This window comes from Camellia sinensis, chromosome 5 (assembly GCF_055761805.1).
Source record: "Camellia sinensis isolate YWXY chromosome 5, ASM5576180v1, whole genome shotgun sequence".
Classification (NCBI taxonomy): Eukaryota; Viridiplantae; Streptophyta; class Magnoliopsida; order Ericales; family Theaceae; genus Camellia; species Camellia sinensis.
In genome coordinates this window covers 196,139,645-196,166,349 of record NC_138965.1, presented here as the reverse complement: position 1 = coordinate 196,166,349, position 26,705 = coordinate 196,139,645, and the positions used below count along the sequence as shown (strand labels likewise).

Genomic DNA, 26,705 nt, shown 5'->3' with positions numbered 1-26,705 from the left:
ACCACCTAGCCGGCCGGCTAGGGGTCAAAAGGTTCAATGAGATTTTCTGGCCGGCCAGCTACTGGGGAGGTACTCCCATGTGTGTACAACACAACCATGTGGTTAAAATTCCAAGAAAGTGGGTCTAAGGGGTTCAACATTAGCTCGGAAAGAGGGGTTCAAAAGGGTCAATTTGAATTGCTGGCCGGCCATGAACTTTTAGGGGCCTCTCAGGTGTATAGATCACAGATATGTGGTTCAAAGTTCAAGAAGAAAGGTCCAAGGGGTTCAACATTAGCCCGGAAGAAAGGGGTCAAAATGGTCAGGTAACCTTAATGGCCGGCCACCAACTTTTAGGGGCCTCCCAGGTGTGTAGATCACAGATATTTGGTTGAAAGTTGGCAACACTAACCCTAAGGTGTTCAACATTAGCCCGGAAGTTGGAAAAACGGGCGCCGGGAGGCTCCGGAGGAGAGATAACTGGTTGCTGCAACAATTGCTGGCCTCCCACCCTTCAGTGACCTTCCTAGTGATAAAACAGAGGTACCTGCCAAAAATGAACGAAAACCGTTGCAAAACGAATGTTCGGGGGCCAAAACGCGCAGTTCGGGATCTCGAAAATGGGCTGTTAAACACCGAAAGTGGCGTTCGGCCACGAAGTGGGTTTCTCAGACCCCAGTGTCCCTCAAAAGGAAGAAAATAAGAAGTATGCCAAAAATCAGAGCAATAGGGGATGGTTCAGCGGTCCCGAACCGAGGCACACGGCCTGACGGCTCCGAAAACCGGGAACCGGACTCCGAAATGGGCAAAATGGCCTACGGCCACCAAATGTAGCCTATGGACATTGAGAGATGGTCTACGGGACCTCTCCCTCCCCTCAGGAAAAGAAACAGAGAAAACCGAGTCTGGTTCGCAAACCGAGACAAGGCACAGAAAAGGGTTCGGAAGTCCGGAGGCAGGGCTCACGGCCGCGACTCTGAAACTTCTGAACGAGTACATTATGCAACATCACCAAGCACTCAATCGGTGACGTCTGAGTCTTAAGGTCGGTCAAAAATGGGGTGTCTACAATATGTATTATAGGTTGTGGTGGATACATACAGGTTCAGACGAAATTTAGTAAAATGAAACAAACAAAACAATAATATAAAATGACGCTTTTGGTGACAAATCAATTGGTAGCCAAAAAGAAATAAATCTTTTGGCGACTAAATATTTAGTAGCCAAAACGAATCGAAAACAGTTATGGCGACTAAATGTTTAGTAGCTAAAACTCAAAAGACTTTTGGCGACTAAATATTTAGTAGCCAAAATAAATCGAAAATAGTTATGGCGACTAACTATTTAGTAGCTCAAATCCAAAATATTTTTGGCGACTAACTTTTTCGTCACCAAAACATAATAAAAGAATCATGGCCGACTAAACATGTAGTAGCTGAAGTTGCACTATTGGCGACTAATAATTTCATCGCCGTAGATATTTTAATTTTTGGCGACAAAAAATTTAGTAGCTAAAGATGTGAGTTAAACGAATTAATGTACCGTTTGGGCAACTAATATGTTAGTCGCTAATGTCAGTTATTAGCGACTAAGACTCTTTTCATCGCTAATACCTGTTACTTTTGCCTACTAAAATGGTAGTCAGTATTTGTGTACTACTTTTGGCAACTAAATGTTTTTTAGTCGCTAATACCTTCGGCGACTATGTATCCCCGATAAAGCCAGCGACCAAAATATTTAGTCAGCAAAGTGTTTCGGCGACTAAAATCAATACTTTTGGCGACTAATTTTTTAGTCGCCAAAAGTGTATTTTCTTGCAGTGATGGTAGTCCGTAATCTGCAAGGGAAATTATTGCAGAAGTTTACCCCACTATACATGCCTTTATCCCAAGCCCTGAGGGTGCTGATCAAAAAAGAGGTACCTTAAGCTGTTAGAACAACGCCTGTTACCCAATCCTCTCCCATCTAAACACAACCCAGCCAAATACTGTGCTTTTCACCAGCGGCACGGCCATGACACCAACTAATGTTATAGGCTGTGTCATGAGATTCAAGATCTCATTGACAACAAGGTGATAGCACCACCACAAAAGCCAAATGTAACCACTAATCCCCTCCCGACCAATAACCAAGTTCCCCTACCTCGGAACCTAAACCTAATACATACACTGGCCATCCCATATGACCCCAACGTATACATTACCCCTTCCCACCTACCCAAATCGGCCATGTTCATTCCTAAAAGAACGAACTTGTGCATGATGGACACGTCCATACTTCAACCTGAACCCGTGGTGGTGATAGTGGCAGAAGAAGGGAGGTTGGCTTTAGAAGAGAATGTCAATCAACTGCTTGAGTGCTTTGCGGATTTGACTGAGGGGGAATATGATCTGTGCCGCTACATTGTGCCAGTTGATCAAGCCAAACCCGAAGTGGTATTGCCAACAGTAGTGGAGGTCAATGTGGTCAGAGAAGATGACCTAAGTCAAGGTTTGGATGATCTAGCGGAGTTAGAGGAGGACTTAGACAATCTGCAGTTCTATGACAAACAAGATCAGGGGGACGTGCAGATTGACTGGTTTGATCTGAATAGGTCAACAGATAACTCCGGGTGGCTTAGTGACGAGCTTGACAAAGAGGAAGAAACTGAATCAAAACCTGAAGAAGAAGAAGCAATAACAGCTGCAGTGGCCAGAATAGCTGAGGAAAAGGGGAAACTGTCGGAGAGCACAGACATCAAGAATTTAGCTCAAGAACTGGGCGCCGTGAGTACCACAGATACAAAAAAGGAAGCCGCGTTGAAGAGGTTTGAACAAGAAATGGATCAAGAAAAACAGGAAGCTGGAAAAGCCCAACACCCTGCGGGTGATATTTCTGATGAGAGAATGATCAGACTGGAACCGGACAATTGTTTGTCTGTTGCCGGAGGTATGTGGTGGAAAGGTGATAACCTATATCTGGCCCACACTAATGAGGATTGGGGTGAAGACTTACCAGATAGTACCTGGTACTTCGAAGAGATAGACCATATGACTAGAAGTGGGCGGTACTTCAAGCCCCCGCATTTGGACCAAGCTGAGGCCTCTGGAAAGGATAAAGAGATTGAGAAGTAGAAGGAAAAATAGTTAGAGGAAGAGATGGTGCTGAAGCAACTGAAGAAGATCCAAGCCGATATTTTAATCTGGGGTCTGCTCATGGCTTCTCGGGTGCACTGACAGGCTGTATTATCAGCAATGGACAAAGCCAAACTATCCATTGACACCACTCTTGAACAGTTTGTGGGACTAGTTTTCCCAGGTGGTGCCAATCTAACCCTAACATTTTCTTAGAAAGAGCTACCGCTAGAAGGCTCAGCACACAAAAAATCTCTATACATATCAGTGGAGTGTAGAGCAAAATGGGTACCAATGGTGTTGGTCGATATGAGGTCGGCTACCAATGTCTGCCCATCTTGTACAGCCTATGTCATCGGCCTGAAACCAGCATATTTCGTGCCTACAACCAGATGATTCGGGCGTATGAAAACACTAGCAAGGAGGTGATGGGCACAGTACATATCAGAGTTCAAGTGGGTCCAGCTCAACAGGATATTGAGTTCCATGTCCTAGATGTGTCGGCCACTTTCAATCTACTGCTAGGGAGACCCTAGCTGCACCAAGTGAAAGTTGTCTCTTCTACCCTCCACCAGATGTTGAAATACCCTCACGGGAAGAGGGTGGCTATCATGTTCGGGAATTCATCTATACATCCTCCGCTAGAGGTAATTACACCTGTGCTGGAAATTGTTCATGGCGAGAAAGATGTTTTCCTTTCAGGGTTCACTATAGCTGAGGCCCGGGTAGTACAAACCATCTTAGCAGCTGATGAGGGCTTGTATGTCAACACCCAATCAATATATTTCATGAACAAGCTTCAACATGTGCTAAGAATGGGGTTAGGACAAAGTGGTCAGAAGGGCGTCACAGCATTGGCTGATGTGCCACATAATCTACATGCCTTTGGTCTTAGCTATATGCCCACCAAAGAGGATTGGGCTAGGAAAGCAAAAGAGATGGCAGGCAGAGCTAGAGCCAAGCTGGCTGGGAAGCGCTGTGAGCTTGTGCATAGACTAATCCGGGGAACCCTAAATGGTCATTTTGTTCCGGAGGAGAAGACTTCCCATTTTGTGGTTTCCTCGAACCCTGGTTGAATTCTGAGAAGTAGTGTGTTCCTGGCTTTGAAATCTTCTTTGACTTGCAGCCGCAAGATAGTGATACGGAGAAAAAGGCTGAACTGACTGCTGAAGCTGAGAAAAGCATAGAAAATGACTCGGACAGCAATAGCGAAGTAGGGACAGCACTGGCATGTCTCCTTTCGGATCCTACGATCGACTTAGAGAGCTTGGGGGATAACCTGACCATTTCCATGATCAGGGACCAACTGGGTGTGAACCCTTCTAGCAGCATTTTGGATGCATCTGACGCACTATCTCTCGTTTGGCAAGTGGAGGAGGGCTACCTGTCTAGTAGTTCTGAGTCGGGTAGTGAACCAGAATTTGATTCAACAGAGTCTGTGGAGTCGGAATCAGATTCTGGTTCTTTTGAGTTTAGGTCCGGTATTCTTGGGAGTGATAACCTGGATGTCGAGGCCTTGTCCAGGTCGTCCTTTTCTTTCCTTTTGAGTTGGTTGTAACTGAAGAGTTGGATGAGCTAGACCTTTGAATGAGAATGCCATTGTAGATTCTGAGTATTTCTCTGTGCCGCTTGTTTACTGCATTGATCAGGACTTTCAAGATTTTAATGGAAACGAAGAGGAATGAATTCCTCTGGTTTTGAAAATTTTAATTAATCGAGAGGATGAGAGGTTTGTAAAACCCCTTACTGATGAAATCATTGCTTTTAATGTGGGTACTAAGAAGAATTTGCGTCTGATCCAGATCGGGTCCACGTTGTCTTTGGAGGAGCGCAAACACTTAGTTGCTTTATTAAAAGATTTCAAAGATGTTTTTGTGTGGTCCTACGAAGACATGCCTAGAATCGATCCTGAGATTGTACAGCATCGGATCCTTCTCGACCTCAAGGCCCGACCCGTCAAACAGAAGTTGTGGAGAATACGCCTGGATTGGGCTTTAAAGATCAAAGAGGAAGTTACCAAGCAGATCGACGCAGGGTTCTTACTAGTATCTGAATATCCAATGTGGTTGGCCAACATTGTTCCAGTCCTGAAGAAGGATGGCAGAATCAGAGTCTGTGTCGACTTTAGGGATCTAAATAAGGCTAGTCTGAATGATGATTTTTGCTTGCCATAGATTGATGAACTGGTGGACTTTACTGTGGGCCATACATTGTTCTCCTTCATGGACAGGTTTTTCGGCGTATAACCAAATTCTGATGCCGCCCGACGATAGAGAGAAAATCGCCTTCACTACGCCGTGGGGAACCTACTGCTACAGAGTGATGCCGTTTGGGTTGAAGAACGCCAGGGCTACTTATCAAAGGGCTACGACCACTATTTTGCATGATATGATCCATAAAGAGGTCGAGGTGTATGTGGACGACATGATTGTCAAGTCCAAAGAAAGAGAGGGCCACTACACCGACTTGAAGAAATTCTTTCAACAGATTAGAGAATACAGACTGAGGTTGAATCTGTAGAAGTGTACTTTCGACGTGACAACAGGAAAAATGCTAGGTTTCTTGATCACACAAAGGGGATCGAGGTAGATCCTTCCAAAATCAAGGCCATCCTAGAAATGTCACCACAAAGGACTGAAAAGGAGGTGCGAGACTTTCTGGGTAAAGTGTAATTCATAAGACGGTTTATTTGAAAATTAACCTTGACTTGTGAACCACTTTTTGGTCTCCTGAAGAAAGGAAAGAAATTCTGATGGGATGATAGGTGTCGATTCACTTTTGAGCAGGTCAAGCAGTATCTTCAAAATCTACGTGTGTTGTCGCTGCTAGAGCCGGGAAAGCCTTTGATTTTGTATCTGTCAATAACAGACACAACGATGGGATGCATGCTTGCTCAGGAATCTGAGGATAGGGTAGAGAAAGCCATCTACTACTTGAGCAAAAACATGCTAGATTATGAGACCCACTACACTCCGTTGGAGAAAGCTTGCTTAGCCTTAGTATGGGCTACCAGAAAGTTGAGGCATTACTTGTTAGCTCACTCCGTAATTCTGATTTCAAGATTAGATCCCATCAAATATCTCTTTGAGAAACCAGTGCTTATGGGTAGGCTAGCCCCTTGGTTGCTTCTTCTCTCCGAATTTGATCTGAAGTATGTCATTCACAAGTCGGTCAAGGAGAGAGCAATAGCGGAGTTCCTGGCAGATCACCCAGTAAAGAGGGATAAAGTGGTAGAATACCTGTTCCCAGATAAAGCTATTCTGCAAGTCGAGGAGGAGATTTGGACAATGTACTTTGACAGAGCATCTAATTAGTATGGTTGTGGAATAGGTGTGTTGGTGATAGCACCTAGCAATTCCCATATACCTTTAGCCTTCAAACTCCGGTTCAAGGTATCAAATAACGAAGCAGAATACAAGGCGTGTATCGTTGGTTTAGAAGCCACCTTGGAACTAAGGGCAAAAAGGTTGGACGTGATCGGGGACTCAAACCTAGTTGTGTCTCAAGCAAATGGAGACTGGAAGGTCAAAGAAGAAAAGATGAAGATCTATCACCAGACCCTAGATGTTCTGATTCCTAGGTTTGAAAAGTTGACTTTCACGCATCTACTCAGGGAGAACAACAGGTTGGTTGACGCTTTATCAACAATATCTTCTATGATAGACATCTCACTTGGAGTCTGGATGCGTCCGATCATCATTGAGTAGAGGTATACGCTGGCTTACGAGACTATTGCCGCAATAGATGAAGCGCAAGATCAAAACCCTTGGTACTATGATATCTGGAATTTCTTGGAAAAGAAGGTTTATCCAGCAGGGACAAATGCCAAAGACAAGAGGGCAATACAGCGAATGGTTGTTCAATTTATCATCTACGGAGGTAAACTGTACAAGAGGGGTCATTTGGAAATGCACAAGTTGTGTGTCGAAGTAGAGGAATCAAGGTGCCTGATGGAGGCCATCCATAGGGGAGAGTGCGGAACGCACATGAACGGAGTAATGTTAGCTCGGAAGATTCTCAGGCAAGGTTACTACTGGTCTACCATGGAGGAGGATTGCATCGGTTTTGTTCGGCGATGCGACAAATGCCAAATTCATGTAAATCGCATGAATATCCCGCCGTCGAAGCTATACAACATGACTTTACTATGGCCCTTCTCAGTCTGGGGAATCGACGTCATTGGGGCGGTTACATCAAAAGGGTCGAATGGGCATGAATACATTCTGGTAGCAATTTATTACTTCACAAAGTGGGTGGAAGCTTAGTCCTACGTAGTGTTGAAAGCAACGCATGTGGTTAAGTCCATCCAAAATAGCATCATTTGCCGATATGGAGTTCAAAACGAGATCATTTCAGATAATGGCTCCCACTTCAAGAAAGAAGTGATCGACTTGTTGGAGAAATACAACGTGGCTTTCCATAAGTCATCTACATACTAGCCGCAAATCGACGGAGCTATTGAGGCCGCCAAAAAGAACATCAAGCATATTCTGTAGAAAATGGTTGAGACCTACCGGGACTGGCCAGACAAATTGCCATTTGTACTCTAGGGTTATAGAACTTCAATCCAGACGTCTACTGGGGAAACTCCTTACTCTCTTGTTTATGGGATGGAAGTTGTTCTACCAATCGAAATAGAAGTCTCGTCGCTGCGAGTTATGACTGAGTGTCAAATAGCAGAGGCAGACTGGCAACAGAGCAGGTTCGAGGAACTGATGTTGTTTGATGAGAGACGACTGGAAGCATTGTACCATGTTCACGGTTATCAACGCAGGATTGCTAGGGCTTTTAACAAGAAGGTTAAGTCCAGGAATCTCAAAGAAGGAGATTTGGTGCTGAAAGACAATTGAGCTCCCATCCATGACCCTAGGGGCAAGTTCAAACTCAATTGGACTGGTCCTTATATCATCAAAACTATCTGGTCGGGTGGAGCTGTTATTTTTATGGACCTGGATGGCCTAGAATTTTCCCAACCGATCAATATGGACAAGTTGAAGAAATATTATCCCTAAGAGGCTCGCTAGGCCGAAAACTCGAAAGGACGACCTAGGCAAAAGTTAGAGCACAAAAAATTAAAAATAAAGAAAAACTGAGCTCGCAAGGTTAAAAACCCTAAAGGGCGGCCTTGGCAAAAGTTAGAGTGTAAAAAGAGAGCGTTAATACTCGAGTGAACTTGAACCGAACTACGTAAGGCCTGATTCCCATCTTTGGGATACGTAGGCCACTTCATCCTGAAGTCTGGCCGTAAACACCTCCAAATCAACTATCCTATCCATGTGTCTGATCAGGTCATCTTTGTCCGTTCTTTACCTGAAAGTTCGGTTGTGATCTCTACTCTGAGAGAAGGGTTGGTTACAATGCTGCGCAGTATTGTTCAATCAAAGGGCAATTTGTGATCTTTGGATTCAGGGTTGTACATCTCGAGGATTGATTCCGTGTGTGTCAAGTGGTGATCCGTATTGAAAATGGTTTTGAAAAGCTTTGATAAAAGTTGATTTTGTTCAAATTTTACAACTTAGACCATTTTTGGACCAAAAGAAAAATTTTCAGTGCTCACAACTTTAATTTCATTGATTTCAATACAAAGTTCTCCAACTCTCGATACAAATCAAAGTTGCTTTTATTACATTCAAAAAACTTGAAAAGTAAAGATCAAAGCAATAAACTAGGGGCATAAATGAGTCAGGTGTTCCTGCATCCCTCGCTCATGCTTGTGGAAGCTTCTGATGCCAAAGTGGGCCCGGTTTGTGCCACATCTTTGAACCAAGCCAGGCACTCCCCAGAAAGGGTGTAGCTGAAACTAGGGGCAGGGGCCAGAAGCCTCTCTTGTTCTCCAAGTAGTGAGGTACCTAGCCAAATGTGAACCTTGGATGGGGAATGAAACTGGGTACTTTACCCCCTCCTCTGGGCAAGTCTGATCATGTCCAAACTAACATTTGAACCGGAACGAAAAGTAGAATACACAGTGTGTCAGGTTGATTAACTGAATGCCAGGCTGCCGAGTCATGTTGTAGCTCATTTCAGTCAGGTTAAGCCAAGGGCAACGCCATGCAATGTCAACAGCAGACCTGTTGCACATCCAGTGGCTCCATCACCCCTCGTTTGGAAATCCACTAGCTATTGGCGGGAGAAGTACGCTCGAGCTAAGTATGCAGTGCAAGAGTCTACTACCTTCAGCTTGTCCATTAGGCATACCTAGGGAGGGATGAAAGAAAAGAGAGATTAAAGAATAGAGAGACGTATGTTGAGAGAAAAGTGAGAAAAGGGCTTTGAGAGAAAAAAAGAGCACGAGTGCCAAGTGATATGAGAAAGGGTGGGAAACAATGTCTAAGCCCATCAAAGTCTTGGCCAGCACCAAGCCAATGCAACTCTTGCCCTCTTTCAAGGCTTATGCCACTTCAATTAGCTGAATGCCAGACTCACCGAAACCAGGGGCAAGAAGGAAATGAGCCAGCATACAAAAGCAAAGGCCATGCTGCCTAAAACCCCGCCAAAGAAGGTCGCCTCGGTCACCATCAATCCACCATTGAAGTATTACCCCAGGTATGTCCTCATTATTTTGCCCTCTCTCTGTTTTTCAGTCTCTATTCCCCTAATTTTTGCCTCTAGGGTTTTCTTCTTCCATTTGCATACCTTCACCCAAACCCAACCCCAAATCAACCCATGTTAAGGTTGAGGCATCTGTTCATTCATTGTCCTTGGATATGGAGGATATGGGTTGAATTACTAGAATAGTGGAATGTTCACTAGGTTATACCATAATCTTTTTCAAGTTTGTCACACTGGGGGTTTGGGTTTAAATTTGGGAAGCTGGAAAAGAAGATATGGAGGCTATGGTTTGGTCAATTTGGAAGGCTCGTAATGACCTTAAGTTTAATGGAATTCAAGTCAGATGGAAATCTTTGGTTCAAAATTGCTTTGTGGGTCAAATATAAGTGCAAGGATGTGGTCTTTGCGATGAATGATCTAGTGTTTAACTTGGTAGTGGTGAGAGGTTTTAGGGTGTAGTTGGTGTTTGGCCTGTTCTCTTTGTTTTTTTTCTAACTACTGCTCTTGCTTGTTTGTTTTTCTCTACCTACTGCTCTAACTTGGCCTGTTTCGTCCATGCTTGTATTTGTTGTTGTCTTCTGACCCTTTTGCTCACCATGTGTTTGACGAAATGTTCAAATGAAACTGGACAATGCTCATGTGTTTGACATCTGTTTATGAGGTTTGGTTGTGCCCAGATTGAATTTAGTTGTTTTTTTTTTTTATTACTTGTTCATGAGCTGTTATTAGGTGCAATTTCAGTTTGAGATTGAATTTCATTTTTTTTTTTCAGTTTCATGAGCTGTTATTAGGTACAATGCTCATGAGATTGAATTTCAGTTTTTTTAGTTTGAGATTGAATTTCAGTTTTTTGTAATTACTTGTTCATGAGCTGTTATTAGGTGCAATTTTAGATTATAAAATAACATGCCAATGGTTCTTCACTGCTTTGTCAATTCTTCTTGGGAAAAGCCTAGCAATCATGGCCCACTTGTTTCCATACAGCCTGTGAGTAGCCATTAGTCTCTCTTCTTCCTCTTCACTAAAAGCTTTTCTATTGATCCTTGGGTCCAATTGGTTGAACCATCTTAGCCTACAACTCTTACCTTCATTGAAGTGTAATGAAGCCATAGATCTCTCAAAGAGCACTGATACAGCTGTTATTTTTGGTCAGGTATCTTATTATTTCTCTCTTTCTTTCTTCTTTTTTTTTCTCGTGAATTTTTAGGGAGACAGATTGTAAGATTTTGTGCAGAACAGGGGCTTTTAATTTACACTTCAATGGAGCCATTGATCTAAATGCCAGCTTCAATGAAGCCATTAATTTACACTTCAATGAAGCCATTGATCTCTTCATTAAAGCTGGCATTTAGATCAATGGATTCATTGTTCTCTCCAAACCAATGGCTTTAGGTTCATTTAGATCAACGGCTTTGGGTTCTGCATGGCTCTCTAATTTATTTATTTATTTTTCTTAAAACTTGGCACAGTTCAACCTTCATTTTGTGTTCTTACAAAAATTTTCTTTGCTGCTGTAGAAACTAGTGGACCCAACAAAGATCGATCGCTAGGCTATTGTGAACTTTTCAGCTTGCTGCAATATCCATGGCCTTGTTAGGGATTTGATCAAATGTGGAGACATGAAGGGAATTGTATGTCCTGTCATTTATGCTAGCTTAACTTAGGTTCAGTACTATATGATTTAAAATACAAATCTTTTTTATTTTGTTTTTGTAGCAAATTGAAGCTCTGTTCGATGTATTTGAAGAGAGTCCACAAAATAGGCGGGCCCCACCTCTTGTTAGAGTGGAAAAAATGTTTGAAGTATACAATTCAAACTTCTGGGGCTCCTCAATTTCTTCTCTGTCTGCTTCCAGAGAGGAAGAACTCTGATCTATATGGTTTGTTTGATTTGATTTATTCCTTTATCACACTATTTTTTTTTTTACCAGTGTTTAATGAATAAATCCATTTTAATTTCCAAGGTCCAAGGAAACGAAAGAATCTTGCTGACTTTGGCATTGTCACTCTGTGCATTGCACTTACAAGAGTTAATGACCAGTATCTTACTAATGTTCTCCTTAAGATCAATGCGAAAGTGAGGTACTTACTGTATGGAGGTGTGACTTCCTCAATGAGACAAGCATTCACTCAATTTTCAGATTATAGGTTTGGACATTCTGAGACAAGCATTCCCTCAATTTTCAGATTATAAGTTTGGCATTTAGATCAATGGCTTTATTGTCAAATTAAGCAAGTATTTTAGTAAATAAATTTAATTTTCCCATCATGTTTACACCTTCAAAATATTCTGTAAATGACATTTGATGTAAAATTTTGTGTACAGAGGACATCTTTTTTGTATGATTTTCTGTTTGTATGGAATTACTATTTTGGGTTGGATTATATTTGATTTGTATAGAATTTGATGTTAAAAGACCAAATTTTTGTATGGTTGAAATGAAATAGAAATAGATATATGTATTATTTTGTTTATATACAGGGTGCATCTTGCACGAAATAAATACAGGTTGTGAAGAAATTAATTATAATAAAAAAAACACTAAATAAAGCTTTTGGCGACTAAATGTTTGGTAGTCAAAAAAAAAAAGTGAATTTGTTGGCGACCAACCAATTGGTAGCCAAAAAGGAAATTAATATCTTTAGTGACTAAATATTTGGTAGCCAGAAAGAATCCAAAGATTTTTGGCGACTAAAAATTTAGTAGCCAAAACTATATGAGACTTTAGGCAATCAAATGGTTAGTGGCAAAAAATAAAATAAAATGAAAAATAATTTTTTTGGCGACTAAATTCTTTAGTCCCTAAATGTAGTAATATTGTGACTAAAACTTATCCACAACTAAAAGTTTTAGTCACTGAAAATTAAATTAATTTTATTTGAACACTTTTGGCGACTAAATATTTAGTCGCCAAAAGATCACCTTTCCCGACTACTCAAAGTTTCGTAGCCAAATGTTCACTTTTGGCGACTAATGTTTTTGTCGCCAAAAAATAACCTTTGCCGACTAACCAAAGTTTAGTAGTCAAAACGTTCACTTTCGACGACCAACAATAGTTTAGTCGCCAATACTATTGCCAACAGAGTATAGGCGACGACTTTGGCTACAAAAAAATTAGTCGCTAATTGGTTTCGGAAACCAAAAATGGAGATTTTAGCGATCAATATTTTGGTCGCCAAAAGCGTCATTTCTTGTAGCAGAGGGAAGTGATTTGTACATTGAATAAATCGCATGCGGCTAACTCTAAATTATTATAAACATCATCCAAGTCGTCATAACCTAGGAAACAAGTTTGACTTTGCCTGCACATACTTGCACCATCCATGTCTACTCGGGTGATGCTAAATATACACAAACATTCCTATGGATTTGCATAAATAATGTGGGGGGTGGGTTGGGTTGGGTTGGGTTGGGTTGGGTTAGGTTGGGTATTGAAAAGTCTAAAATTTATACATAAACTTTGAGCAGAATAATATGGTAATATTATTATTATTATAAATAAATTTATTTTTAATAAATTTTATTTTAAAGTGAAAGATTTATAATAAGCCAAATCATTATGTATAAAAATTATACTTGAATTATTTGTTAATATGGCATTACTTTTTTTAATTTGTTTTTGTTATAAAAACATAGTTAATGAAATATATTAATGAGAAGTACAAATTATTATTTTAAATAATTTTTTTTTCATTTTTATTGTTGTTCATTTTCTATTTCGATTTTCTTTCTTTCTCATATACTACTATCAATTGTCACCGGCCGCTATAGTTCACTTACAAAAAAAGTAGGTTAAAGGTTGATCGGCACTAGAAGAGTAACTAAAAAAGTTGTTAACAATTGGCGACTGACAAGTGGACACATGAACACATCGGTGGACTCATGAAAGATAAGTAGGACATGTGAACATATAAGTGAACAAGTGGACAAATATGTTGACAAATTAGGGTATTAAAATTTTTCAAATTGTTGTTGATTCAAGGGTAATTATGTATTTTTATTTATGGTCAAATTGGAACAATTACAAAAAGAAGCCCACCTTACCTACTCCTATATTCCTGGTGTAAATCATAAAGCATAATAACGCAGCGGATAAAATATTAGAATCATACCTTGTTGACAAGAACCTCGTGGGTAAATCACGTGCTTCTAGAATCTGATCAATCAACCCAGCAGTGGAGTGATACTAAAAAATGAGTATCACCCACACAAGTCACAGTGCAGAGGCTTGATCGTTGTTTTAATGGGAGAAAGTCAGAGAGAGAGTTTTGGAAAAAAAGTTATGGGTAAAAACCACATAACGTATATCTAATATTCGTATTTGATCTATTAAATATATTATATATAAAATATATTAATCAAATATAACAACCAATATCTATCTATCCATCTATCCATATCTATTGATATGATAGATATAGATATCCTGAATGATTATCCAAATAAGTTTTGAATTCAAATTCAAACTTACATGGATAAGGTTCAAAAGGTTCAAGTTCAAAAGGTTCAAAGGGTCATGCCACATGGGCACCCAATTTCTAACATCTCCCACTCACACATGAGTTGGCATGACACTGCCACATCTCTATCTCAATCTCCCCAAAAAAAGAACAATCTCATACTAGCCAATGCACCGTGCGACTGCTGAGAACACCTGCAGGTGGGAGCTCTATACTAGAAACTCAAAATGAGCCAGCATAGAGACATCAACCCAAAAAGAACAGAAATAGTGTCTCATATACCCCAGACCCATCTAATTACACCGGTCAAAAAAATATCTCTAATCCCTCAAAAAGAGCATGTTTGACCCTCTCAATTCTCGCAATATATTCACACTCAATTCGCCTCTCATACAGAGCGATGTGAGTTGCCGACAGTGAATATACAACAGTGGTGTAATACTAGATGATCTTCCCTTTGCCCTCATGCCATTTAGTTTAGGATTGACCGCTTTCCTAGTGATGTCCCTTAAGGCCGAATCATACATGACCGCAGGCAACATACCAAAGTAGCAGAACATCAACCCCTTGCCTTATGACATAGTCAAAAGTCACAAAAGGGTACATAAATAAAAGTCATATCAATAATGAAACGTAAGACTCACACAGTGAGGAAACAGGGATCCATTCTCTCACCTCATTACTCGATCGCCAAGCACATATAGTATGAATACATGCTACAGTGGAGTAACTCTTCCATAAAGAGTGACATTATACTCGATACACCGTACAGATATTAGGGGTTGTTTGGAATGTCCTAAATAAGTGCACTTTTTGACTTTTTAGACTAAAAAGTTGAAGAAAAAAATATGGTTATTTGGATTAACTTTTTAACTTTTTATGGAAAAATGTGTATTAAAAAATTATATAAATTAGTGTGTAGGGGAAAATTAGGATTGGAAGTTGTGCAGCCGTAATTTTTAACTTTTGGTGAATAGTGATAACTTTTTAACTTTTTGAGTAACTTTTTGGCTTTTTAGCTTTTTGACCACATGCCAAACTTGGCCTTAGTCTAGTCGCTTTCTAGCGCCTAACCTGAATTCTCTATTTGCTCGCCTTCCAGGCGCCAAATGAGATCTCGCATCTGGCTAATCATAACAGGCACAACATGAAAAGTGGGTACTAACATCCATGTTTGGTCCTTAACACGACCTCATCTTGGTTGTAACCAAGGCGACATGCATAGTGGATTATTTAAGCCTCTCTTGGCTCCAAATAAAAATAAACCACTAGTCTCATCCTTGCTAGCTCCCAAGCGCCAATGGCGATTGCTCGTGTGAGTGAGCCAATCTTGCCTGCTGACATCATCATCTGCTAATCATTATGACACAAACCATAATAGTGTCAACATCCCATCATCTCAAAATAAGTGATCGCTTTTAAAAAAAATTGACCACAGCTTGCGCAATTATAGATTCCAAACATAAGCCTTATCAGCACCTCTTGCAATAAGTATATACAACGGAATCCACCATATGCGCCTCACATGAAGTGATTCAAGATCACTACCTCTTGCGCAATAACCTCTCTAAAGATATTTTGGTGACCAATTTGCGTTCATTCTTAATGCGCCCAACTAGTGCATTGAATCTTACAAGGAGCAAATTAATATGCTACTAGTAAAGCATTTTATCCACAATCTAATGAGCAATGTCTAAACAACTCAGTTGACCATTTACCAAAGATAACACTTATCATACCGAATACGCCCATATAGCGTACTTTAGGCTCCCACAACAAAGAAAAAATCAAGGAATATAGGTCATCTGTTTCTCCCAAAGACAATCCGAGGATTCACTCAATAGCTAAGGCTCTAGCTTTTACCGATAGATAAGTCAATGGGTTTGCAATTTTGCATCTAGAATCATTCTAGGATATTCCTTATGTAAGTCATTGAAGATAAAATAGGAATTCTCCCAAAACAATCCCTAAGGATCGTACATCCGAGCATATAAATTACATAACCCATGTCCATCATGTCTAAAACAGAGGACTGCCCACCCTAGGTGGCGACAACCCTATAAATTCCTGGCTCATAATGACTAAGTAATGAAAAACTTCTTTTGGACCATTGATCATGCCTCAATGGTCTTCATCGATCATCGTTGGCCTATCATGGCTTGACGAAATCTAAGAACCACTATTTGGATAACTATTTTAGGCTATAAAAGATTTATTAGAACTAGCAACCTTTTTTGCGCTCCTAACTTTTCACCATAAAAGCAGAAGGTAAATCCCTACGGATCTACTTATCCAATTCTCTAACGAGAAAGTTGGGTCACAATGTCTACAAATCAATGTTCCGAACTTATGTCAATCATAGCCTAAGTCAAAATAACCTCACTCCCCAGGAGGAAGTCTTCTTATGGTCTACACTTTCCTCAATAGTGCGACTTTTCGGTATCTAGCGAGCCTTATGCCTCAACAATGACTATCCAAATTACGCATAACTTTAGAACAGTTTCGCTTCATAATGGAAAGTCAACCAAATTATAGAAATAGTTAATCCTCAAAGACTTTGTCTTAAACTACGCAACATTAATCCACTTTCTAAAAACAGGGGACTAGAGCCTTTGGCATTATCCTAGGCTCTTTATCATCTTACGGAGCAATCATGAATGTTTCCCTCTCAATCACCCAGTGATGACGTGGAAAATTTTCACATTCGCTACCACGCAACTAAGAATGTAGAGTATTCTTCTCTAATGGAGTAATCCATTAGTAGGCACATCGCTCCCACTATCCCTAGGATATTGGAAATTTCTTTCCATTCTCAACTAGGCTACATAAAGCGCTATGCTTAGAATTCTCTATCTTATAGAGTTCCAAAACTCTATTCACGTCACCTTTACTAAGAAAACTTTATGTGACTTAGTTACACTACCACAAAGCTGCTTACCTATATGCAATAATGCGCCACACGATGCTATGTGTTTACAAGACAGCATACAAAAATGCGCTATAGAACCCTAGGTCTTAACTTTGCAATCTTATGAAAAGTAGAATAAATATAAGCTGCTTAACAGTTACAAATCGCCCATAGATGGCTCTCTGCTAACCCATTACTCAAAATGGAGAGTAAAATCTGATATGGTGGGCACTTAGTTAGGGATATAGGCAACAAACTAGTGCAGTTCCCAATTGGGAAACATTTTGCGCCATTATCCACCTAACATTAACAATACTTAATTCCTTATCTCTACTACACCATTGTGTTATTGAGTATTAGGAATAATCAATTTTCTAAGCATCCATTTCTCTTCACAGAGCTTTCTAAAAAATAACTCAAATAGATACTCGTCACCTTGGTCAAAACTAAATGCACAAAAGCTCTTATCTAATTGATCTCAACCTCATATGTGCAATGTCAAAAATCATTTCAAAACTTTTGACTTATGGGAGATCAAATAGTCTTGACTCAGATGCGTATCGTAATCTATAAATGTGTCGAGATTGAGGATTAGCTATCATACCCTCACACATATCTAGGCACAAATATCATAGTGGACTAAATGCGCCAATACAAATGACTTTTTACGGCTTTCTTACTTACTTGTGCGCAACCATTGTGAACAAAGTTACACATTCACATGAGAGCAGGATGTCATAAGCGAGTGGGCCCGAGAAAGCCTACTCAAACCATCGTGTCATCAGCTCATTAATGTGATTAAGTATAATAAGCCACCGGTTCATGACCAATGTCATAAAATAATTTCTATCATCTTAATGTGTGAGTTCTCGAAGATAAGTTTAAAGGTTTAGGCCCAACTAGGTAATGACTCATGACTAATTCATGTTCACTAGATCATAAAAAGATGTCATGGAGATACCAAGTGCGTCTAAGTCGCAAATTTAACTAGTAAGTGCTAATCCCCTGCACTTTCAAGTTAATTTTATTCTCCATAAACTGCATCTAATTGAAAGATGACGTTACTCCTCTTGCCATCTTTGTTTCTCGCTTCATAGTTACTTGCAATTAATTCTACTATCCACAAGAAAGAGAAAATAAGCTATCAATTTATGACAGCTCCTGAAGTAACTTAAGCGCGAATTAGGCTAAAGAGTCTAATTCAACACAATGCTCTCACAAGCGATGCGTCAAATTCTTAGAGTCATAATAACCTTGTCGGCCTTGACCTTTTCATTACTATGCTGCAACGTTTGCGCTTAGTGGTAAACGTTATTAAAAAACGTTAGCCTAGCTAAGGAATCATACAAAGGAGCCCCTCCTCATGTCTCACACTCAAGTGTGGAAACAGTAAGTGTCTAGACTTAGACAAGTTGGCAATGCTAATAGATTTTGCAGCCACTAAACGCTAATCTTTTCACTTAGTGTTAATAGATTTTGCAGCTTCTAAGCGCTAATCTTTTAACTTCACATGATATTTCAACGCACACTATTATAGTGCATGAAATTTTGCTCCATCCACTCCCAATAATTGGGTAGGGAGCAAAACACTGCTCATACTAGCTACTCGTCTTACACTTAATGACTAATTTATTTAAGCTCGCATTTCTTGGATGACGTGACTCTTGAATGTTACTTCATCCAATGATGTAACATTATTTACAAGTCAAATTACAAAGTCAATCTGCGCAGCTCAATAGTCAAGTTCATATAGAGATCTATTGAGGGCTTACTAATTTCATAACTTCAAAACTCGTCAACCAAAACTACGTAGCATGCCGCTAACCATAGCGCACACATTAGTTTTTATTGTGCCAAACAAGGCAACAAAACCACAGCGACTTTGAGTCATGTTTCCTTACTTTGGCTCAATTAAGGTCTGACCTAAAGTCTCCAAGACTTTTTCTCATCTAAAGAATATGATTACATTGTTTACATTTGAACATCTTTACTAAGTCTAGGTCAACCAATTAACTTCCTTAAGCTAAGTCAATTTAGAGAGAAATTCACATTGGGATTAATTTGATTAGCATAATATAATTTTGCCACAAAAATCTAGATTAAATAGTGACAATATTACACAAGTCGCAAGATCGAAAATCTGCTATGCTCGTAATCATCTCTTGCGCCACAGGTGACAATTATCCAAAATTTAATTTAATTTATGCGCAAAATATTGGTTTTCGGGAGTTAATCTACAAAGATATCTCTCAACCAAATAACCTCCCACTAACTATGGCATGTCTAAAAGCATGATAAAAAATTCTAATTCCATACAATAGCATCATAATGTAGATTCACAACCAACTCATGCTATGTCACAATTCATAATGGAATTTAAACAACTAACAATTAATCATGTTATTCTCATTACAACATATTAGAAACTCTAGGCAAAAAATAACAATATGCTATATTTAATATTCAAATTATGCCATAACAGAAACTATATCACTTCTGAAATTTTCTGTAATTTTCTGGTATTTTCTGAAATTTTAAATAACTAATAAACACACATAAAATTAGAAATAAATATTCCAGAATCTGGTAAAATGCTATAATTATACCAGTAAATAGTAAACTACAACAATAGTCTACAATAAAAAAATTCAGCCCCAGACACTTAATCATACAACACCAGATGCATTTTAAACTAGAAATAATGAATTATTATTTCAGGAAAAATATTTTTTATTTTCATAAAATTTTCAAAATTTTACAGAAGATAAAAAAATTAATTCTGAGTCTAACGATACAAACCACGCTTAAAACAAAGCTATAACGAATTAATTATGACAATTTAACACGATTCAAAATTTAAAAACAAAACAAACAGACCCTTAACATCAGCAGCCAAGCCGGTGGAGGAAAAACAGTGCGGCTCAACGCGCAGCTCGGCACGCAGCGCGTGCGTGTGGCGCGAAGGGCGTGCGCGTGGACAGCGCCACTGATTTACGCGTGGAGGCGCGTCGGAAGCGCCTCCAGTGCGTGGAGGCGCGTAGAAGCCTCCCACTATGTCAGGTGGCGCGTGAGGCCCACGCTCCGCCTTCCAGGGTGTTTTCTGGTTCGATTTTGTACTGCCGGACTCCATTTTTCACAACAAAAACATTTATGGCATCAAAAAACACATTTAATGAATATAAAAATGAGGTGTACCACACTCTCAATCTAATGGGAGTTGAAATTTTCCTCCTTTATAAACATTCATGCATGTATCATGTATATACATTTATATAAAAATATACACATATTTTAATGCATAAAAATAAGCATGAAAATACCCATTTTGGCTCTGATACCAATGTAAATCATAAAGCATAATAACGCAGCGGATAAAATATCAGAATCATACCTTGTTGACAAGAACCTCGTGGGTAAATCACGTGCTTCTAGAATCTGATCAATCAACCCAGCAGTGGAGTGATACTGCAAAATGAGTTTCACCCACACAAGTCACAGTACAGAGGCTTGATCATTGTTTTAATGGGAGAGAGTCAGAGAGAGAAAGTTTTGGAAAAAATGTTATGGGTAAAAACCACATAACGTATATCTAATATTCGTATCTGATCTATTAAATATATTATATATAAAATATATTAATCAGATACAACAACCAATATCTATCTATCCATCTATCCATATCTATTGATATGATAGATATAGATATCCTGAATGGTTATCCAAATAAGTTTTGAATTCAAATTCAAACTTACATGGATAAGGTTCAAAAGGTTCAAAGGGTGATGCCACATGGGCGCCCAATTTTTAACACCTGGTATTGGACTTTTTTCCATTGTTTTGTGACAACTTGGATGACACATATTTGCTCTTCAAGAAATATACATACACCCACTCTGTCAATTCATATCGAAACACTAACAATTCATATTTGAATTCAATCATATTCAACCCTTTCTATTGCTAGAGAATTGGCCATGACAAGTGTAAAGCTTATAGGAGGTCATTCACCCAAAGAAAACAAGCTTGCAGTAGGCTCACCAAGCCCATTTGTGAATAGGGATTACAATTTGAACCCGGTCCGACGGGGACCCAATTCCCCGACCCCAAGTTAAGTGGTTTTTCTCCGAAAAATATCTCTGACGGGACGGGAATGGTATTAAAAAATCAATCCCCGATCAATTTCGGGTCGGGGACGGGAATAAGTGTCCAAGCCCCGTACTTGCCATGTCCCTGTCCCCGCCCCGGTTTGTTCCTCGAAGTAAAATTACAATTTTACCCCTATATATATATATATATAAACCAGACCTAAAACATTACATTTACACACTCACTCATACTAACACGCAGAGACGAGACGCTCCTCCCTCACCGCTGCTCTCTCTTCTCTCTCACCGATGCTCCTCCCTTACCACTGCTGTGCTTCCTCACCGCCGATCCTCCCACTCTCTCTCACACATACGACGGCGACGGCTCATCCTCACTTTCTCACCGGCATCGCGGCGGAAACTCCTCTCCCTCTCACGGTATCTCATCTCCTCTCTCTCACGACATCTCCTCCTCACTAGTTACTCTCTCTCTCTCTCTCTCTCTCTCTCTCTCTCTCTTTGATTTTTGCTTTTGTTCTTCAGATCTGGAAAATAATGAAGATGAAGATGAAGATGAAGATGAAGATGAAGATGAAGATGTTGAGCTCAGATCTTTTTTTTTTTTTTTTGATAAATAAGCTCAGATCTATTGTTGATGATCTAATATGTAAGATGATGTGTTAGATGATGAAGATGATGAATCTCAGATCTGCTTTTTTTTTTTTTTTTGATCAATGATTAATGTGTTAGGTGATGTTGTAGTTAATGAGTTCTTGTATTTTTTGGAGTTGAATTTTTTTTTTTTTTTTTTGGCCGGAGAGTTTTCGAGGTCGGGGAAACCTGATCCCTGTTAGGGGCGGGGAGTGGGGGCAGTGATAGGTTCTCCGTTGGGGATCGGGGCTGGGGACAAAGAAATTTCCACCATCGAGAATCGGGGACGGAAAATGTGATCCCCGGCCCCGCCCCGTTGCCACTCCTATTTGTGAACCGGGTTCAAATTGCTTTGAACCTAAAATCAATCGACTATGAATTCTTACCAGAGACATTTGGTTCCAAAAGTGAGCTTCTTCTTAAATCAAATCCGGTCAATAAGAAAATACCGGTTCTTATCCACCACGACAAGCCTATATGCGAATCTCTCATCATTGTTCAATACATCGATGAGTTGTGGACATCTGATTCCTCCATCCTCCCTTCTGATCCCTAGGATCATGCCATAGCACGATTTTGGGGAGCCTATATTGATGATAAGGTATCGTTTTATCATTTGTTGAATTTCTTGAATCGAAGAGTAATGACATATAGATAATTTTTGTTTTCATTTTTATTTTGTAGCGTGATACGTAGTGAAATGACATGATAGAACAAAGGGTGTGAATGAATGTATGTTCCAGTTTTAAAGAGTTATTTAGCAAATTAATTTTGGAAAAAATATCTCTGAAAACAACCCAATTTTGAGAAAGCATCAAAAAGTGGTTTTCAAAACTTGTAATATTTTAATTTTTTTTTTTTAAAAGAGAAGCATTTTCAAACTTTTCATTGTTTTTGTTTATGGTAATACAAAGAATTTGTTTGGTATATTATTTCTTTTTTATAAAAATGGAATTAATTCTCAAAATTTTAAAACATTTGGAAATAAAAAAAATGAGTTATCTTTTATTTTCAAAACAAGTTTTTCACTCCTTCCTGTCTTCCCCACTTGTGACTTCCGACAATACTTTGACTACAATCTCTAGTCATCCCGCATTGAGCTACTGTGTTTAACAACTCAACAAAAATGTTTATTTATTTTTTATATGCATTTATTTAAAAATATTTATGTATATACCAAAAAAATATATGCTTTTTTCGTTTCTTTGTTGTTGTTGTTGTTGTTGTTGTTGCTGCAGCAGTGTTTTCCATTATTAGTGGAAATTCGAAAGGCAAAAGGAGTGGAAGAGAGATTGGAAGCAGTAGACAAACTGGTAGCAATGCTGGTGTTGTTAGAAAAGCACTTCATCAACTGCAGCAGTGAAGGAAATGGTAATTTCTTCGGTGGTGGCAGCATTGGTTACGTGGACATAGCACTCGGGTGCTTCTTGGGTTGCTTCAAGGCGAGGGAGAAGATGTTCGATGTAAAGGTGCTAGACATAACCAAGACGCCGCATCTTGTAGAGTGGGCAGAGAGGTTTTCCTCAGATGATGCAGTGAAAGATAGACCCCGCCCACTTTCTATGCCTTGTTCTTTTCTTTTTTTTTTTTTACCATTCTCAATGTATTAGTGCTATTAGTGATGTATTTTTTAGTAGTCTAAATCATTGTTGTTGTTCCCTTAACAAATTTGACTCAAATTGCAAAGTGCTCCCACTAATTAAGTGGCAGTGGGTCCCGCCATTAATGATGTGATGTTTTGGTCTTGGAGTTGTATTTTTTTTTTTTTTTACTTTTTTAATGCATTAGTGCTATTAGTGGTGATATTTTTAGTGGGATGAATCATTGTTGTTGCAAAATTTCAAGAATGAAATTGTCAAAATTAAAACTTCGAGTACTAAAATGACAAGAAATAGTACATACTTTAGGGATCTTAGATAAATTTTACCCTTCCTTTTGTACATTGGTGTGAAATTTCAACCATTTTTGTCCTCCTCTTCATCATAGTTGAAAGGCAAAGGTACTGTCTTGAATGCACGATACTTGCCTACATTATTCAAATGTTCATTCTCCAACCTAGTTAATCAACAAACAAACAAAACACAAAAATTAGTAAATTAAATAATTAATTACAAGTTCTAAGAGTCATGTTAAGTTGTGATTAAAGAAAGTGAGGTAATGAAATCTTGGGACCAAAAAAAAAAAATCTTGGCAATATCTTGAAAATACCTGAAGAAACTCCACATGCCACGTCGAAAAATCTCTAGGGAGGCTATAAGTACACTTAGGGTTGGTTTGTGTGAGTAAAAAAATTTCAAGACTGTTTGTAGCCAGGCAAATCTCAACAAGACATTCAAAATCTGCATTTTTCATTGAACTTGGTTAGAAGTTATTGAGCTTGGAAGTTCATACAATTATGTAAAGAGTAAATTATGCTTCACACCTTTACACTTTATACAAAATCTCACTTTGGTCTTCGAATTTTCAACTATAATAGTCAATCCTTTACATTTTCGGTCGAAGTACAATGTGATTTTTCTGTTAATTTGGTGTTAGATTTACTAATGAAAATTGTCACATGACCCTTATACAAGGCATTTTTTAGGGGACAATGTAATTTTCTTTCTCTCAATTTGTCTACTGTACTCTCAACTGAAAACGGAAATTTTCTTCTCTATTTTTTGTTACTGTTTTTCACTCCACAGCTATTTCTGTACAGTATTTTCACCCTGTACTGAAAAGAAAATCTTATTTTCTATATGTCTACTATATTTTCACTCTAAGGCAAAATAAAAAAATAAAAAAATAAAAAATAAAAAACCTTTTCATCCTAAAAAATGCCTTGCGTGGGGGTTACACGGCAATTTTTGTCAACAAATTTAACACCAAACTAATAGAAAGGCCATATGGCATCTTCACCAAAAAATGTAAGAGATTGACTATTAGAATTAAAAAATGACACATCAAAGTGAGATTTAAGGTGCCAACAGTAATTTATCTCTTACTCACCATGGCTACAAAATAGACACTTTTGTGTGGAACTAGGAGCTTGTCTCTCAACCAACGGTTCTTAGAATTCTTCTGAAGAAGGCCCCAATCTATGACAAGGTCCCAATAGGTACCAAAGATTGCTGCAATCAGTGAGGAAATGAAAGCTATAGCCTTCCAACCAATCCCTTGTTTGAGATCATAAGCTGTCCTCATAGTCACAGCTATTATGGTTGAGAAATATTTCAATGCATTGATTCCTTGCATACCATCTCTCTCGTCGTACAGGCGACGAAGGCACTTGGAAGATAAGAAAAAAAGTGTTTTAGGAGAGTAATTTTTGTGGAAATATTTCGAAAACCAAAGAACTTGACTTTGAGCTTATGTATGAAATTTCAGCCAACTTAAGTTCCAATTTCAAGCAATTTCACAAACTAAGGTGTCATTTTAATAATTAAAAAAAAAAAAAAAACTTGTTCGGTGTACACAATGAAAACAAAAATGAAGAAACATGTTCAGTGAGCTGTCGGTGGTGGTGCTAGCAGTTGAGAGTGGACAAATATGGTGGCTAGAGGTGGGGTGGGCCGGAGAGGGCTGCCAACATGTGGCCAGAGGTCATGTGCAGTGACTGTTCCATCACCTGGAGTCTACCTGATCTTGTAGGAGCCCAATGGAGGGTTGTTGCAGCCGGCTGGTGGCTGTGGTGGGTGGAGGCGGTGGGAGAGGAAGGAGAGAGTGCAAACTTGTTTTGAAAATAAGTCAAATATTTTTTTCTCTGTTTTCAAAAAATTAAGTTTTCATTTTCAATTTAAAAAAGGAAAAAAAAAAAAGCAGAAAAAAATGGAAATATTACCAAACCAGGCCCAAATTGTTCATGTTTGGGGAAAAGCTGAAGGTAATTTTGGATAAAGTTTCAAAGCTATCAACCAATGCGTCTCAAGTTTTCTTATCATTTCAATACCGATACATTCTAGTTAGAATGAAAATCACATCAAACAGTGAGTTGCTGACATGTATCAGTTTATAGCTGATTAAAGATTTGATAAGACTGCTATAAAAAACATTTTTGTGGCTAATGATTTAAAAAAATTGACACCCATATCACCCAATTCTGTATCACTCAATATTTAAGATACCTCAACACCACGACTGATATCGATTCGTATCCCGAGACCGCTATTTAAAAACTATAAGGGTCATTAGAGCTCATAAGCTTGCAAGAAAACCCTGAAATTGGAAGAAACAACGAATGACTTACCTGAAGAAAACGAGACCAGTAGGGAATTGCAGCAATAATGAAATAAAGTGTGTTGTAGAGATTATTTGTTTTGCAAGTATTTTCTCTGTTCTTATAGTCTCCCCAACCATAGTAGCAAATGTAGAATTCCAGACTTCTAAATCCGTGCACCTATAATAAAAAGAATACTCGACACTCGAAATCATTTCAAACAAACGAGGAGGCATATGTATTGAAACTGTTTGGCAGCAGTTAAAAAAGCCACTTTTTTCCCCTAATTTTTTTTGTTTTTAGTGATTTTTTTATTTTTTTTTAAAAAATTTGAATCATTTTTTTTTAATACTATTTTCGGTTTGTCTAGTCTAGTAGGATTTAAAAAGTAAATTTTTTCTTGAAAAAAATCTAAATTGAAGTTCACTGAAGTATTAAAAAAAAAAAAATCAACATTTTAGTTTTTATTTAACTCTTCTTTTTTTTTCTTTTTTTTTTAATTTACTTTTTTGATCTATCTAGTTTAAGCATAATCAAAAAGTGTTTTTTTTTTTTTTTTTGTGTGTAAAATTACAGAAAAGTTCACCAAAAAAATAATTTAAACCCAACTTTAGCCTAACAAAAGCCCCACCTACTCACCTGGCTTGTTAATTGGTCCGCCAAGAAAAAATCAGGAAGTGTCACCTGCATAGGAAAGAAAACGTCAGGCAAATAAATTATTCAAATTCTTGAATGTTTTTCCTTTGAAAATTTCAAAGTATACA

The 26,705-nt window shown here is 38.7% G+C and overlaps 1 protein-coding gene, 1 long non-coding RNA gene and 1 pseudogene across 10 annotated transcripts in view; 2 read left to right on the top strand and 1 right to left on the bottom strand.

Moving 5' to 3' along the window:
* The window catches only part of LOC114315891 (phosphate transporter PHO1 homolog 3), a 207,001-nt gene that overhangs the window by 169,644 nt on the left and 10,652 nt on the right, over positions 1-26,705 (bottom strand). The window contains exons 9-13 of one of the 8 annotated variants that reach the window (XR_014330779.1): positions 26,581-26,625; positions 25,972-26,121; positions 24,735-25,013; positions 23,955-24,085; positions 23,649-23,801 (exon numbers count right to left, since the gene is read on the bottom strand). Coding sequence is in view for 4 of the 8 variants with exons in the window: in XM_082871030.1 (XP_082727156.1) it covers positions 23,702-23,801; positions 23,955-24,085; positions 24,735-25,013; positions 25,972-26,121; positions 26,581-26,625 (705 nt within the window). In the remaining 4 variants the exon portion in view is untranslated. Of the gene's footprint in view, positions 1-23,584; positions 23,802-23,954; positions 24,086-24,734; positions 25,014-25,971; positions 26,122-26,572; positions 26,626-26,705 lie in introns of those variants that run through there. The other 7 variants (XM_082871030.1, XR_014330781.1, XM_082871029.1 and 4 more) reach the window with 7 other exon arrangements.
* LOC114315892 (uncharacterized) lies at positions 9,117-12,026 on the top strand. 2 transcript variants are annotated; one of them, XR_003647957.2, is made up of 5 exons: positions 9,117-9,635; positions 10,523-10,794; positions 11,159-11,272; positions 11,358-11,521; positions 11,606-12,026. It is a non-coding gene; the product is annotated as an uncharacterized LOC114315892 (long non-coding RNA). The 2 variants fall into 2 exon arrangements; XR_003647956.2 differs by lacking the exon at positions 9,117-9,635 and having other exon boundaries at positions 9,646-10,794.
* On the top strand, positions 15,403-23,356 carry LOC145791995 (glutathione S-transferase U17 pseudogene; annotated as a pseudogene).